This window comes from Montipora foliosa, chromosome 2 (genome assembly GCF_036669935.1).
Source record: "Montipora foliosa isolate CH-2021 chromosome 2, ASM3666993v2, whole genome shotgun sequence".
Lineage (NCBI taxonomy): Eukaryota > Metazoa > Cnidaria > Anthozoa > Scleractinia > Acroporidae > Montipora > Montipora foliosa.
This window is the reverse complement of record NC_090870.1, coordinates 5932874-5950373: the sequence shown is the minus strand read 5'-3', so window position 1 is coordinate 5950373 and position 17500 is coordinate 5932874. Positions and strand designations below refer to the sequence as shown.

General features: G+C 40.6%; 3 protein-coding genes across 4 annotated transcripts in view; all 3 read right to left on the bottom strand.

The window, feature by feature from the left end:
• The window catches only part of LOC137992213 (uncharacterized), a 16290-nt gene extending 10737 nt beyond the window's left edge, over positions 1 to 5553 (bottom strand). Inside the window, exons 1-3 of the mRNA XM_068837402.1 lie at positions 4680 to 5553; positions 2009 to 2180; positions 607 to 865 (exon numbers count right to left, since the gene is read on the bottom strand). Of these exons, the coding sequence (XP_068693503.1) occupies positions 607 to 865; positions 2009 to 2180; positions 4680 to 5493 (1245 nt within the window). The 5' untranslated portion in view covers positions 5494 to 5553. The remainder of the gene's footprint in view (positions 1 to 606; positions 866 to 2008; positions 2181 to 4679) is intronic.
• Positions 5554 to 10415: 4862 nt separating this feature from the next.
• On the bottom strand, positions 10416 to 11267 carry LOC137992215 (uncharacterized). Its single transcript, XM_068837406.1, has one exon. It carries the CDS (start codon positions 11265 to 11267, stop codon positions 10431 to 10433), a length of 837 nt encoding a protein of 278 aa, XP_068693507.1. The 3' UTR covers positions 10416 to 10430.
• Positions 11236 to 17500, bottom strand: part of LOC137992214 (uncharacterized) — a 16140-nt gene continuing 9875 nt past the window's right edge. The window contains exon 3 of one of the 2 annotated variants that reach the window (XM_068837404.1): positions 11236 to 11345. In XM_068837404.1, the coding sequence (XP_068693505.1) occupies positions 11293 to 11345 (53 nt within the window). In that variant the 3' untranslated portion in view covers positions 11236 to 11292. Of the gene's footprint in view, positions 11346 to 17056 lie in introns of those variants that run through there. The other variant, XM_068837403.1, reaches the window with a different exon arrangement.

The following is a 17500-nucleotide window of genomic DNA, read 5'->3' as shown; positions in this document are numbered from 1 at the left end:
ATATCGTTACCGTAGCCGTCGTCGTTTCTTAAAATCCCTATCAATGGGGAAGATATCTGTTTACAAACATTGCTTTTGTTATTCAAATGTGCCAACCACCGAAACAAAAGACCCTTTGTTTCGGCAGCCAATATGGGTCTGGTTGGCCGTTAATGACAATAGGGAGCTTTAGCAACGACGACGGGAACGGCAACGAGAACGTCATCAAAAAACAAGTTCTCATTATTGACATCATTTCACGACTATTCCAAGTTTTTTAATGTGAGAAAGGTATGGCAATCCCTCAGGAATGAAAACGTTATGAGCGGCGCTTTATTTAGGGGAGAAAATAAAAATTTATCTTCAAACGCTGACGTGCTTCTTAAAACCTCAAATTTGGTCATTTCACGTTGTGGTTTTGCTGACGACGGCAAAGAAATAGACAAAAATGAAAAACGCACGTGCAGAGCGTGCAAAGCTATTGTCTTTGGCCACTAAATATGCAAATTTGTGACGTTCTCGTTGACGTCACCGTTGTCGTTGCTAAAGCTCCCTAATAGTTGACTTCAACGATACCTTCCCTACAACCGCCTCTACCTTGAAATAATTCTTCGAAAACTGGTTTACCTTGGGATATAAAATACGCAGCTGTGTTTTCCCGAGTTCATGGACTTGCAAAGGCGTCATTTGGTTTGTTGTGAAATAAGACATGATCTGCGAATATGCCTTCTTTCCATCCAGCGGTTCACCAGTGGGGAGGGTCGGATTTGTTGGCAAGGACATGTTCACTGCGCCATCATTCCAGATGTACTTCAAAGGGAGACCAGCCAGACCACTGGAAACATTGCTTGGAACGCAGTGATGGCTGTGTTCATGCTCGAGGTATCTGAAATAAAATGGAAGCTTAACTGTCACAGGTGTGATTTATACGGATCATGAAACTTCTATTCTGTCCTATGCGGTTGAAATTAGCAGATTCTGCTGTTATATATAATTTGGTACAAGCAGTTCAGTTCAGTTCAGCGTAAACAAAGAGAATGAGATATTTACATTTGTATGCTCGTGTTGTCGTCAAAACCTCAAATTTGGTGATTTAATTGATTTAATGTCGTTGTTCTGCAAAGAACTGCAAAAAAATGTGCCAAAATGCTCACCGCACGTGAAGCCCAATTTTTTTCCCCTTTTTAAACCAATGATGTTTAATATTGTTTTGTGGCGTTCTCGTTAACGACCACGTTGTAGATCTTAAAGTAGGGAATTTACGATCTACGACGTGGTCGTGAACGAGAACGCCTGTCCTCTGCGAAACAACAACATGAAATGACCTAATTTAAAGTTCTAGGCCCGGTTGTTCAAAGCCGATTAACGTCAATCCCAGATTAAAAATTAACCAAGGAGTTTATTTCTCTACTCCCAAATGCTGTTCAACGCTGATATTAGGCAAAACTGTACATTAGAGGAAGTCAATATTGAAAAACAAACACAAGGAAAAGAAACTTTCGCAAAAAGTTGAAAATATGAAACAAAAGTTTACGCTAATCCTGGATTAAGTTAATTGCCTTTCGAACAACTGGGCCCTGTAGGAAATAAGATACTAGTCCCTTACTAGCGCAATTTTAGGGTATCACAACAAATCTAATAAAATCAAAGGAACTTTTTAAATCTAAGACTTACAATTCTCAAAGAATTTCCTGTTCGAAAGGACAAAAGTAAATAAGTATAGGAAACCATATGAACGCGATTTCATTTCGTGATTTAAGACCACGAGCCGTAGGCGAGTGCAATTTAAAGTGCCTATAAACCCGAAATTTTTTTTTGCTTCGAGAAATCTTTGTATCGCTCTGAGCAAAAAACATCGTCTTTTCCTTTTATAACCAAATTTATGCATTCGTCATTGATCAATCAGAAACGCGATATTGTGTTGAGCATATTAGAAATAAGTAAAACAGCTAAAATCATGAGTAAGATCCCAACTTTCTGAACAGCCAAAAGCTAAAGTGATGCAAACTTAAAGAAACATTGCCATTACCGTAACATCTGAGTGATAGGTTCTCCTAGGTACTTCACCAGCCACTCCTTTATAGTCTCCCTAACATTTTTCCCCTCGTGGCTACTTTTCCACTGATTATCAACTTCCACAGTGATGTTTGAATAAAAATCTTTCTCCAGCAAAGGCTCAACATACCATTCTTGCAAAACACCTTCGTAACATGAAAGAAAACATTGGTTAGGTGTCACATGCACTTTAAATTGAGTCAACATCGTCACAAAAGTCGTCATTCCCTTGGATGGCCACAAATGATCTGGGTGGTCGCTGAAAGAAGGCGGTCGCTTTTCAGAGGACAGGCCAGACATATTAATTTCAATATTTTTATTACAATCCCGGGTTTTCGGTGCCTTTAAAATGAATAAAATTTATATGTCTTAGATTTGGACTAAATAAAACTGAGCATCACAGGACCGCGCGCGGGGCACGAATGTTGACACCAGGATTCGTATCCCTGCGCGGTCATGTAACATCCTCTATTTGTCTTGCTTTTCGAAGATAGCGAAGAGAGTTGTGCACATTACGCTTGATGAACTTTGCAATCTTATGCCAACTCTTTATATTCCTTATACCACCATTATGCCCTAATTACAGCGCTCCACTATAATTAAGTAAGGATTATTGACCCGGAACGATGGGATATTAGGTGATATATTCCCCTCACGCCGAGCCCGAGGGCGTAGCCCGAGGGCTGGGCACCAGGGGAATATATCACATATCCCCGAAGTCAATAAAAAGCTTATTTGTCATTTGGTGAGGTTTTCTACCATAAAAAATATTTACATTATTAATTCTCTCGAGGATTAGTACGCACATGTGTAGGATTAGTAACGGATGTGTAAATCCCTCAACAACGCCATGGGTGGTCATGCGTTTGTGTGCTCCGCTATTTTTGTTATTACGTGCTTTTTTCTAAGGCCTGTGGCTTTTCATTAGGGCTATTCCGTTTGCAACCAACCTTGCGTCTCTTCGGAAGATGTTGTCAGTGACTCTCAAACACGTTTCTGGGCGTACGAAGAAGAAATTACGCTCTCCTACGAACCACGTGGCGGCCATGTTGATTTTGAAAGCTCGAGGAGAAGGAGGTTTCATCCGGCTAGGGTCAGCTACTATTCAAATACTTGTGCTACATTTAATTTGGAGTATTTATTGCCCTCTGGCGACATAGAAGCTAATCCTGGACCTCAACATGCAGTTGGGTAAGCTAGGTATTCTAATAAACAATCGCCTAAGTCAATTATCCGTTGTCTCTCTTTAAATGCAAGATCAATTTGCAACAAGCTTGGTGAACTTCATGATCTTGTTAGGACTAAAGGCGTGGATGTTGTAGCTATTACTGAAACTTGGCTCCATCAGAGAATAATGGACACTGAAATTCTCGACTCAAACTATGTTATCTTTCGTCGTGATACACAACAGGGTGTTTTGCATACAGTAACGCAGATGGAATCAATGCAGAGTAAAATCACCTCATTCAGACCAGTTCTAACGCTTGTGTTCTGTTAGGGCGTTATAGTTTATAGAGAGTTGCACACGTCGTGTTTCCCCACGGATGGCAACGGTAAGTGGACCATTTCTTGGCACCATCACAGTTATATTGATAAGTATCTTTTCAGTACAAGGCTACAGTGCTGGCACGCGAAATGTCCGTTTCCGGTTTCCTTTCGCAATCGCAGATGCTCTCCTTTCACCCACTTCCCCAATCCCCACTCGATTTTCTTCGCTCGTTTTCACTGGGAGCCTGGGACAGACTACTGCACTGCAGGCTATTTCTGTGACGTTCCGGAATGTTCCATGTTCTGGCTTTTCTCAGGCCCCTCTTAGCTTAGATATGTTTTTTAGAATGCTCTTCAAATTTTGGTTAATCTCAGCCTAAACGTTCCTAAAAAAGGTTTCATATGTATTTATTTAGAGTGTACTCGCTTGCATAGCAACTTAAAAATTCAATAATCACAAAAAATAACAAAATAACAAAATCAATGAACAGGATATACTACGAAGAGTCCTTACAGAGACGATACATGAAATGATTGAATATCATTTGTTGATTGACAAGACAATTTACTCCGACATGTCAAGATTGTTTTTCGCCCTGAGGGTCTTTCAGGTTTTTGATAAAAACGAATTCCAAATCGACCAAAGTTATGTAAATTAAGTGCTGTATCAAGCGCGCAAAGGTATGGCAGACCACCTCCTTTGTTTAGTCACAAGTGCAGACTCACGCGTACGCGTATCGCAAAAACAAGAGAAACCGCAAACTTAAGCCGACACTTGCTATCAAAGGTGATGAAAGAAATCATGCGATTTGAAAGCGATCTTATAGCAAGTCCTTCATAAATGTTGTTGCTATTCAAGGCAGGTGCACAACCGTGGAAATAAAGACCAGTGAAACACCATTTCCATTCGGACAATAGGACAATAAAGATGCAATCCTTAACTGCCGAATGCAAATATTAAGAATTGAAAGTACTTTCGCTTGAATTAATCCCAATAATTTTTGGGAAAATTCGCCACTGGTAAACTCGCCAATAAGTGCGCGATGCCTTTGGAAGCGGAGAGTTGTCGCAGTTTGATGGCATATGCATCATGATGGCGAAACTTCGCGGTGACGAAAGGACCGTAATTGTTACCTAGATATCTGGATGTTGCTTACCTGTCTCGTTGAATAACGACACATTCAAGTATCTCCGTTTGATCGAGTCGAGACCGGCTTTGCACTCTTCCACGCTCCGAACCATTCCCCTCCGAACGCCCATTTTCACATTCTCGATGTACTGCAGGATTCCTTCCTTGTGTGTTTTGAGTTTGGCTTCTATAAGATCCACGTCTTTTGCGTTAAAAGGTTTGTGGTAAAGGCCTATGCCGTCGTATACACCATACCCGTGATAACAGATCTCCTGCCAACAGAATAAATTGGGTCCCAACATCCAATCGCCCGCATAGTAGTTTGCATCGTAGGGTTGGCCGAACATGTGTTGGAGGTAGTGTTTGACTTGAGCCAGCGCTTTGCGCTCTCTAGGTTTCAACTTGTCTGAGCTGATAACTGTCTCATTGATTTCCTTCAACAAAGCAAGAGCAGCGTCTGTGCGTTTCTTAATCGTAGACGGCGTTGGATCGTAGGCAACATATTCCTGTTTGACTCTTGGATCGTCCACATCTGGATCGTAATAAACATCATAGGGGTGAAGCTTGTAATACGTCTCCTTGACACGACTCAGAAACCTAGGAAGTCCAACCTTATTCGCTTCATCTGAAAACGCGCACCCAGTATTAGAAGGAGTACTAGCGAAACATTCCTGGCACCGTTTTTTGGATGAGGAAACAGCAATCAATACAATCCCCACAGTTAGAATAATAACAGCCACTGCCAACAAAACAAGTACAGCAATTTTTCCTCTTCGATCGAGACGTCTGAAAGTGACCGGATCTTCTTTGATCATAAATTCCTTGCTCACTGCTGGCTCCATAGCCGTAACACAACTGCCTCTAAAAACAAGACTTTCTAAAGCCGCTTTGCAGTGACTGTCCCTGCCTTGCACGCAGTCCTTCCACGTGACATGACAAATGATGATTGACAGATCAAAGGCCGTACATGATATAGGTGAAGAAACGAAACAGCCAGGTTAGACTTACCCTCAAACAAGTCTGACATTTCATTCAAGCTTATTTAAATTTCTGGCTAAGCTCTATTGTATTAAGTCTCGTTCTTCAAAAGATGCCGCATAGGGGAAACAATAGTGGTTAGCTGTGGCGGGGTATTCTGAAGTTGCTCATTTCTTATCATTTTTTCGTGGTTTTTAAAGCTTAAGTGATCCCGGTAAAAGCTAACGTGTTCTCATTTTACATGGAAAAATGCTAAAAATTCCGCATCAAGCAATCCCGGCAAGAAATGATACCCATAGTGCAGGTGTGACTCTATTGCTATAAATAGGTTTTTGCAAGCGACCAAGAGGAGCCTGTAATCCTATAATATCATTATTCATTGTTTTGGAGACAATTCTTTTGATATGTAAAATTTGCCATTCACAGAAGAAAAGAGTTTTGAAGCAAGCAACCTTGGACAATCGTCCTGTCGGTGTACGTTGGATCAATGGCTTGATCTGAGATTTAATTTTAGTGGTGTACTATATTTCGGCTGGCCAAACTAGCCTTCTTCAGGTACAATGAGAGTTTACATTGAATTGCTTCTATGTACATATATGTAGTAAATGGATGTTGACGTAATACTGGAAAAAAATGTGATAAAACATGGCAGTTACAACAAATCTGAATTTGAAAAAACGTTTGTTTCGACAGCCAATACATGTAGTCCACTTCGCAAAATACCATAATACCCTTTGTGTGTGCCCCTAAATTTTGCATTAAGTATTGTTTCAAGTTTCTCTAGGGACTCACAACCGGTCCAGAGAGAAAACAAAAACAATTTGGGGGAACAAACAAAGAGTATAAAAGGATTTTCCGAAGTGGCCTTTTGATCTCTGGTTGGCACATCAATGACATAACAGTGAGTATCGTATACGTTGTTTCGCAATCTGACACACGATCGTGTCGACGCCAGCTTTGCACTCTTCCACGCTCCGAACCATTCCCCTTCGAACGCCCATTTTCACGTTCTCGATGTACTGCAGGATTCCTTTCTTGTGTGTTTTGAGTTTGGCCCGTCAGTCTTGTTTTGTTCAAGTTTGTTCATAAACACCTTCAAGGTTTCACCTTATTAATAATGTAATGTTTAAAAAACGAGCAGCAGTGTTTTATCAGGGTTTAAAAACACGAGGAGTAGCCGAGTGTTTTTAGACCTGATAAAACACGTGCTCCGAGTTTTTTGAACGGCTTCAAAAACATTCCACAAAGAGCGTGTCCCTCTAGACTCAAAACAATGATTCAAATTGTGTGAGGTGAATATTAGCATACAAGAAAAACAAGCTATGCCAAATTAGTATTCTTTATGTAAAGAATAGTAACGAGGAGTGTTTTATCAGGATATAAAGCTCATACACGAGACGTTTTATCGATGTCTTGATAGGCTGCTAGGCTCAAGAATTATTAATGAGTTTGTTAATATTTCTTTTCCCTAGTTCCCTTCCACAAGAAAGCCTCGCGAAATCAGCCATCGCAAAAAATGTTTTTTTTTTTCTCAAAAAAGTATTGAAAGTTACAGGGAAAGCAATACATCATTTTAAAGCAAAGAAAATAAAGCTTTCCAAAAACGTGCAACTTCTTTACAGAGAATTAGAAGAAAACATAAAGGAAAAAAAGATTAACAGAAAAATCAGTTTTCCACACGAATTTGGTCATTTTAACGTTGATTACGAATTTTTGGATGCAAAATAAAAATCTTCCTCATTTTATCTGCTTTCTTGGACATAAATTTGACGGAAAATTGATCGCGCACGAATATTTTCGGATTTTTTTTAGTAATCCCATTAGCGATAATGTGTAATAAAGACCGAATGCATAAATGGCGGCCAAAAAAGTATTCTTTTGTTTATGTGCTAATAAGCCATTTCCGAGTTCATGTCTGCCTCCTCTTCAAAGCGAGTCTAAGTGCGAAGTTTTTGTTATGAAAATTAGTTTTCATTCATATGTAAAGTAGAACTAATTACCATCACAAAAACTTCGCACTTAGACTCCCTTTGAAGAGGAGGCAGACATGAACTCGGAAATGGCCTATTAGACTCACTAGCCTCGTTTGCATGTGCAAAATACAAAAGAAATGTTGCTTGAGAGCGAAGCTAGTGGGTCTAATTAGCACATAAACAAAATAAAATTTTTTTAGCCGCCATTTATGCATTCGGTCTATGATAATTCAATAATATGTGCTAAATTTGCGACCCGTTGCTAACGGCAACGAGATACATCACATTACGAAGAATTAACCTCTGTTGTCCAAAAACAGGTGACCCGAAAACACTGATCCCCGGTCGGTGGACCCCCCTACGGACCGGGTCCACGGACTACCCCTATGGACTCCCTCTACGGATCACCCAAAAATTACGTAAAAATTAAAAGTTAAAAAAAATGACTCACGTGCACCGGTTGTCTGGATAGACCAGTCGTGTCGGCGAAATAAATCTCAACCGTTACCCTGAGCAAATTTTAACAAACTCAGGCTCGGGCGCAAGGTATATTTATCACGTGCACATATTGCTACTTCCTTCCTAACCCTAAACCAATAATAACCAGACCAACCTCGGTTTGATGTTAGAAAGAAATAAGTGTTCATCAGCCTTCCACGTGCACCGCCATTTTCTCTTTTCACTAAGAACCTGAGAGCGAGGCAAGACTACATGCGCACGTCTCGGAAGACAGACTTCCGCTAGAACAGAGACTTCCGTTCGTCTAAAAATAACTTTCGTGGACATGACATATCCCGGCCAACCCCCTGAGCATCCCTCTCTGTCCCCTCTTGCCAACTTCTATGTGTGTTCATTTGTGTTTTCTTTCTTTCCCTCCGCCATAGGGTTCGGATACTCGCCCCAGGCTTCACGACTCTCTGTCTTCCGAACAAAATGGTGGAACTTAGTTTATCAGTCTCCGGTCCACCGCAAAGAAAGTGAAAACCCTTAAATAACAATGACCACAACCAAGGTTTTCTGAGACCTCGAGACTGAGCACCCCAGCAAACCATTGTTTTAACGAAAACCGCTGGTCAGCAACCTGGTTCTGGTCATTGCTGTTCCAAAGAAGGTGGCAATGTGTGAAAAATATAACTTGCGCCTATTTAAAAATAGTCAGTTAAATTTGCGGTGCGTAAGGATTGAGATTTCGCCGACACGAGTAGTCTATCCAAAAAACAGGTAAGTCAAATCTTTAGTTGTTATTTATTTTATTCATTTAGATTTCTATGTAATTTTGGGGTGGTCCGGAGGGAGGGTCTGTAGGGGTAGTCCGTGGACCGGTCCGTATGGCAGTCAAAGGACCCGGTCCGTTGGTGGCTCCACGGACCGGGGGTCAGTGTTTTCAGGTCACCCGCCAAAAACCACCCAAATTACCAATCACGGTTCGACGGCAAATTCATCCCAAAGGATAAAACAATTCGCTGGACATGTAACCAACGTAAATATGTGAGATTTGGAGCGAAAACAAGCGAATAAATTGAGCGAAAACACAATTCTCTTAATGAGACTTCTTAGGACTAACTCTTCGAAGACAATATGATATGAACAGAGCCTTGAGGAGTTCAAACAACGCCTGAGAGAGCGTGGCTCTCCAAACACAACCATAGAAAGGTTAGTAGCTAATCAATTTTATGAGCAATCATAATTTTATTGTGAATTCTATTGTAATTGGTGGTAATTCAATTGAGAGAGTCCTGACATATAAGTTATTATAGCTGTTTATATAAGTAATGACCTGAAATGGAACCATCATGTAGAACATATCGTGAAAAAGGGAAACAAGAGACTTTACTCTCTAAGGGTCCTTAAGCAATGTGGTGCACCCCCAGCTTCATTAGCAAAAGTTTATACAACTGTTGTTTGTCCTATTCTAGAATACGCTGCCCCCGTGTGGCAAAATATACCAGATTTTCTATTCCTATAAGATAGAGAGCATTCAGAAAAGGGCTATGCGCATCATTTTTCCTTTAATGGATTACAATGAGGCACTAATTGCACTCAATCTAACAACATTACGTGAGAGGCGAACCCATCTGTGGCAGGTTTATATTGATAGACTCCGGAATGAGAACCAGCCCGTGCACCTTATTCTCCGGCCCCGAACGGGAGGAGTTTGTTCACAATTACAATCTCAGATCTGGCGTTAGTCGTATCATGCGTCCTTCTTGTAGCTATATATATAGAACAATGCACACGCAAGAGTTTGTCACCTATAAGTACATTAAGTAGCTGGTATTGATTTATAGTTAATATAGTTGTAGTAATTATTGCTTCTTATATTCTAGTATTATATAATACTGTATATAGCTGAGTAATTCAGCCTTATACTATGTATATTGCTGCAATGAGTCTTTAAATCAACTTTACTTTACTTAGAGTTCATCATTGGTAATGTAGAAGCTATATAAATTGTGTGATCAGTTGAGCTGGAGCAACGTGGTTTCAACCAGGCGGGATCGGGATGAAAATGCACATTGCGGCGGGATGGCGGGATGGAATAAAAAGTAGCGGCGGGATGCGGGATGCGGGATGCGAGAGTTGAAAAAGCCTATTTTGGAACCTCACAATGGGACAACAAAGATGCGATCCTTAACTTCTAAATGCAAATGTTAAGAATTGAAAGCCATTTCACTTGAATTCATCGCAATAATTTTTGGGAAAATTCGCCACTGGTAAAGTCGCCAATAAGTGCGCGATGCGTTTGGAAGCGGAGAGTTGTCGCAGTTTGATGGCATATGCATCGTGATGGCGAAACTTCGCAGTGACGAAAGGACCGTAATTGTTACCTAGATATCTGGATGTCGCTTACCTGTCTCGTTGAATAACGACACATTCAAGTATCTCCGTTTGATCGAGTCGAGACCGGCTTTGCACTCTTCCACGCTACGAACCATTCCACTTCGAACGCCCATTTTTACGTTCTCGATGTACTGCAGGATTCCTTCCTTGTGTGTTTTGAGTTTGGCTTCTATAAGATCCACGTCTTTTGCGTTAAGAGGTTTGTGGTAAAGGCCTATGCCGTTGTGTACACCATACCCGTGGTAACAGATCTCCTGCCAACAGAATAAATTGGGTCCCAACATCCAATCGCCCGCATAGTAGTTTGCATCGTAGGGTTGGCCGAACATGTGTTGGAGGTAGTGTTTGACTTGAGCAAGCGCTTTGCGCTCTCTAGGTTTCAACTTGTCTGAGCTGATAACTGTCTCATTGATTTCCTTCAACAAAGCAAGAGCAGCGTCTGTGCGTTTCTTAATCGTAGACGGCGTTGGATCGTAGGCAACATATTTCTGTTTGACTCTTGGATTGTCCACATCTGGATCGTAATAAACATCATAGGGGTGAAGCTTGTAATACGTCTCCTTGACACGACTCAGAAACCTAGGAAGTCCAACCTTTTTCGCTTCATCTGAAAACGCGCACCCAGTATTAGAAGGAGTACTAGCGAAAGATTCCTGGCACCGTTTTTTGGATGAGGAAACAGCAATCAATACAATCCCCACAGTTAGAATAATAACAGCCACTGCCAACAAAACAAGTACAGCAATTTTTCCTCTTCGATCGAGACGTCTGAAAGTGACCGGATCTTCTTTGATCATAAATTCCTTGCTCACTGCTGGCTCCATAGCCGTAACACAACTGCCTCTAAAATCAAGACTTTCTCAAGGCGCTTTGCAGTGACTGTCCCTGCCTTGCACGCAGTCCTTTCACGTGACATGACAAATGATGATTGACAGATCAAAGGCCGTACATGATATAGGTGAAGAAACGAAACAGCCAAGTTAGACTTACCCTCAAACAAGTCTGACATTTCATTCAAGCTTATTTAAATTTCTGGCTAAACTTCAGAATACCCCGCCACTTATTTGCATTTCATTGAATAAGAATAAGCTCTATTGAATTAAGTCTCGTTCTTCAGAAGATGCCGCATAGGGGAAACAATAGTGGTTAGCTGTGGCGGGGTATTCTGAAGTTGCTCGAAATTTCTTATCATTTTTGATGAAATTGAAGCACAAGTGATTCCGGTATCGTGTTCTCATTTTACATGGAAAAATGCCAAAACTTCCGCATCGAGCAATCCCGGCAAGAACTGATTGCTGGGTTTTCGTATTCAGAAAAGTGTTAAAGCATTCAGGATCGATCAGATTGTGCTGTGAACTTACGTTAAGCAGAAAAAAAGTAGTTAATTTTTTATTGAATGACCATATTTAGGGGCGAGATGAATTTTGTGGGGAACACAAATCTATTTCAGTTCGTTTGCGCGTATCGACAGTGGCCGGTTAATGCTGGGACACGGGACCATTTTTCGTTCTATAGGATTTATGGATTAACTCTCTCACCCGGGGAAAAATGGTACAGGTCGCCGTCGTCTCTCGCCGACCAGCACTACTTCGACGCTCCTCGCCGCTGGTGAGCGAGAAGACCTCTGGCATCCAGGGTAAAATGTTAGCCAATTTGTCGAAGGAAAGTTTTTTCAGCTCTTTGGAAGAGAGATTTGTCGCCTTCAAGTCGGTAATTTTTTGCGGGAAAATGGTGATCACGTTCCGAAATTCGGCGGGTGTAATCTGCAGATCGCAGGTCGCAGGTCACATGTTGCAGTCATTGTTTCACCAATACAGAAAGTATCCTAAACATTCTTAAAAGCTAACCTTAGGCCTAAAAACTTTTGTTTAGGCCTAATTAGGCCTAAGGTTAGCTTTTAAGAATGTTTAGGATACTTTCTGTACTGGTGAAACAATGACCTCCAACCTGTGACCTGCGACCTGCGACCTGCGACCTGCAGATTAGACTCGCCGTCCGAAATTCTGGTAAAAACGTGGACAAAGCTTACGGAATAGAGTGTTTTCACTCACGTGATCGGTAAACTTGTTTTTCCACCAAAACAAAAGAAAAGATTTGCATGATAATAGAGCTCAATTCCCGGAGGATTAGTTAGGGACACCAACATGGCCGCGGTTCCTTTGTTTAGGGACATCAACATGGCCGCCGTGACGTCACGTGAAAACACTCTATAACTTTGGTTGGCCTCTGTGGGGGGATTAATTGAGCAGCCTTCGTCTGAATGTCATGGATTTCTGTATTCATGTTTTCAAACGAGTTATGGAGGCAGTAAACAATGTTGACGTCGGGAATTCGGTGCTGGAAGCCTTCCCGGTATACAGGCTCACGCTCAAACGTTGAGGTAAAATAATTGCTGTTAGGTTCAATTTCATAATATCAGGATATCATGATAGCAGCTAGGAAATTGATAAGTCTGTGATTAATATTGAATGTGCCTCCCTGTGACATGCTGGGAAATCAATTAGCCCGGAATGAAATTTTACAATTGGGTATTCTAAATTTCCCAGTTCCTCAGTTATCGAGTTCCATAAGTATAAAACTTAAAAATGGTTTGCTTTAAAATCAGAAAAGAACCAATTTACCGTTGCTGCTGAGAAAAGTGTATGCCAGGCAAAACAAGTTGCATCTCGGTAGCCTGAAAGTTAACTGACAAAATAATTTGGTCGTGTTTAAATTAACAAATATACCAATACATCACTAACGTTTCATGTTTAACCGGAGAATTATGTTCGAAGGTGCAATAGCTGTTGAATTTTATTCCTCAGTTATCGAGTTCCATGAGTATAAAACTTAAAAATGGTTTGCTTTAAAATCAGAAAAGAACCAATTCACCGTTGCTGTTGAGAAAAGTGTTTCCCAGGCAAAACAAGTGATATCTCGGTAGCCTGAAAGTTAAGAAATAATTTGCCTGTGTTTAAATTAACAAATACACCAATACATCACTAACGCGTTTCATGTTTAACCGGAGAATTAGGGAAGCAGATGTTCGAAGGTGTAATAGCTGTTGAGTTTTATTCCTCAGTTATCGAGTTCCATAAGTATAATAAAACTTAAAAATGGTTTGCTTTAAAATCAGAAAAGAACCAATTCACCGTTGCCGTTGAGAAACGTGTATGCCAGGCAAAACAAGTTGCATCTCGGTAGCCTGAAAGTTAACTGACAAAATAATTTGCCTATGTTTAAATTAACAAATATACCAATACATCACTAACGTTTCATGTTTAACCGGAGAATTAGGGAAGCAGATGTTCGAAGGTGTAATAGCTGTTGAGTTTTATTCCTCAGTTATCGAGTTCCATAAGTATAAAACTTAAAAATGGATTGCTTTAAAATCAGAAAAGAACCAATTCACCGTTGCTGTTGAGAAAAGTGTATGCCAGGCAAAACAAGTGATATCTCGGCAGCCTGAAAGTTAAGAAATAATTTGCCTGTGTTTAAATTAACAAATACACCAATACATCACTAACGCGTTTCATGTTTAACCGGAGAATTAGGGAAGCAGATGTTCGAAGGTGTAATAGCTGTTGAATTTTATTCCTCAGTTATCGAGTTCCATAAGTATAAAACTTAAAAATGGATTGCTTTAAAATCAGAAAAGAACCAATTCACCGTTGCTGTTGAGAAAAGTGTATGCCAGGCAAAACAAGTTGCATCTCGGTAGTCTGAAAGTTAAGATATAATTTGCCTGTGTTTAAATTAATTTGAAATAGAAAAGGCGGCCATGTTGGTGCCCCGACCAAATCCTCCGGGAATTTAACTCTATTATTATGCAAACGCTTCCTTTTGTTTTCGTTGAAAAACATGGCTGTTGATCACGTGAGTGAAAACCAGCAATTAATAATGTAATGTTTAAAAAACGAGCAGCAGCGTTTTATCGGGGTTTAAAAACACGAGGCGTAGCCGAATGTTTCTAGACCTGATAAAACACGTGCTCCGAGTTTTTTGAACGGCTTCAAAAACATTCCACAAAGAGCGTGTCCCTCTGGACTCAAAACAATGGTTCAAATTGTGTGAGGTGAATATTAGCATACATGAAAAACAAGCTATGCAAAATTAGTATTCTTTATGTAAAGAATAGTAACGAGGAGTGTTTTATCAGGATATAAAGCTCATACACGTGACGTTTTATCGATGTTTTGATAGGCTGCTAGGCTCATGAATTATTAATGAGTTTTTTAATATTTCTTTTCCCTAGTTCCCTTCCAAAAGAAAGCCTCGCGAAATCAGCCATCGCAAAAAGTGTTTTTTTTTTTCTCAAAAAAGTATTGAAAGTTACGGGGAAAGCAATACATCATTTTAAAGCAAAGAAAATAAAGCTTTCCAAAAACGTGCAACTTAATTTCTTTACAGAGAATTAAAAGAAAACATAAAGGAAAAAAAAAGAAAAAATTAACAAAAAAAATCAGTTTTCCACACGAATTTGGTCATTTTAACGTTGATTACGAATTTTTGGTGCAAAATAAAAATCTTCCTGATTTTATCTGCTTTCTTGGACATAAATTTGACGGAAATTGATCGCGCACGAATATTTTCGGATTTTTTTAGTAATCCGATTAGCGATAATGTGTAAGTGCTAAATTTGCGACCCGTTGCTAACGGCAACGAGATAGATCACATTACGAAGAATCAACCTCTGTTGTCCAAAAACGGGTGACCCGAAAACACTGATCCCCGGTCGGTGGATCCCCCTACGGACCGGGTCCACGGACTACCCTACGGACTCCCTCTACGGATCACCCAAAAATTACGTAAAAATTAAAAATGACTCACCGGTTCTCTGGATAGACCAGTCGTGTCGGCGAAATAAATCTCAACCGTTACCCTGCGCAAATTTTAACAAACTCGGGCTCGGGCGCAAGGTATATTTATCACATATTGCTACTTCCTTTCTAACCCTAAACCAATAATAACCAACTTCAAGAGAAAATGAGGGGACAGAGAGGGAGGCCCCCGGTCAAGTCCTTGGGATATGTCATGTCCTCGAAAGTTATTTTTAGACGAGCGGAAGTCTTTGTTCTAGCGGAGGTCTGTCTTCCGAGACGTTCGCATGCAGACCAACCTCGGTCTGATAATTGAAAGAAATAAATGTTCATCAGCCTTCCACGTGCGCCGCCATTTTCTCTTTTCACTAAGAACCTGAGAGCGAGGCAAGACTGCATGCGCAGGTCTCGGAAGACAGATTTCCGCTAGAACAGAGACTTCCGCTCCTCTAAAAATAACTTTCGTGGACATGACATATCCCGGCCAACCCCCTGAGCCTCCGTCTCTGTCCCCTCATTTTCTCTTGCCAACTTCTATGTGTGTTCATTTGTGTTTTCTTTCTTTCCCTCCGCCATTGGGTTGGGATACTCGCCCCAGGCTTCACGAATCTCTGTCTTCCGAACAAAATGGCGGAACTTAGTTTATCAGTCTCCGGTCCACCGCAAAGAAAGTGAAAACCCTTAAATAACAATGACCACAACCAGGTTTCCTGAGACTTCGAGACTGAGCACCCCAACAAACCATTGTTTTAACGAAAACCGCTGGTCAGCAACCTGGTTCTGGTCATTGCTGTTCCAAGGAAGGTGGCAATGTGTGAAAAATATAACTAGTGCCTATTTAAAAATAGCCTGTTAAATGTGCGGAGCGTAAGGGTTGAGATTTCGCCGACACGAGTAGTCTATCCAAAAAACAGGTAAGTCAAATCTTTAGTTGTTATTTATTTTATTTATTTAGATTTCTATGTAATTTTGGGGTGGTCCGGATAGACGGTCTGTAGGGGGAAGTCCGTGGACCGGTCCGTAAGGCAGTCCAAGGACCCGGTCCGTTGGTGGCTCCACGGACCGGGGGTCAGTGTTTTCAGGTCACCCGCCAAAAACCACCCAAATTACCAATCACGGTTCGACGGCAAATTCATCCCAAAGGATAAAACAATTCGCTGGACATGTAACCAACGTAAATATGTGAGATTTGGAGCGAAAACAAGCGAATAAATTGAGCGAAAACACAATTCTCTTAATGAGACTTCTTAGGACTAACTCTTCGAAGACAATATGATATGAACAGAGCCTTGAGGAGTTCAAACAACGCCTGAGAGAGCGTGGCTCTCCAAACACAACCATAGAAAGGTTAGTAGCTAATCAATTTTATGAGCAATCATAATTTTATTAAGAATTCTATTGTAATTGGTGGTAATTCAATTGAGAGAGTCCTGACATATAAGTTATTATAGCTGTTTATATAAGTAATGACCTGAAATGGAACCATCATGTAGAACATATCGTGAAAAAGGGAAACAAGAGACTTTACTCTCTAAGGGTCCTTAAGCAATGTGGTGCACCCCCAGCTTCATTAGCAAAAGTTTATACAACTGTTGTTTGTCCTATTCTAGAATACGCTGCCCCCGTGTGGCAAAATATACCAGATTTTCTATTCCTATAAGATAGAGAGCATTCAGAAAAGGGCTATGCGCATCATTTTTCCTTTAATGGATTACAATGAGGCACTAATTGCACTCAATCTAACAACATTACGTGAGAGGCGAACCCATCTGTGGCAGGTTTATATTGATAGACTCCGGAATGAGAACCACCCCTTACACCTTATACTCCGGCCCCGAACGGGAGGAGTTTGTTCACAATTACAATCTCAGATCTGGCGTTAGTCGTATCATGCGTTCTTCTTGTAGCTATATATATAGAACAATGCACACGCAAGAGTTTGTCACCTATAAGTACATTAAGTAGTTGGTATTGATTTATTCATAATATAGTTGTAGTAATTATTGCTTCTTATATTCTAGTATTATATAATACTGTATATAGCTCAGTAATTCAGCCTTATACTATGTATATTGCTGCAATGAGTTTTTAAATCAACTTTACTTTACTTAGAGTTCATCATTGGTAATGTAGAAGCTATATAAATTGTGTGATCAGTTGAGCTGGAGCAACGTGGTTTCAACCAGGCGGGATCGGGATGAAAATGCACATTGCGGCGGGATGGCGGGATGGAATAAAAAGTAGCGGCGGGATGCGGG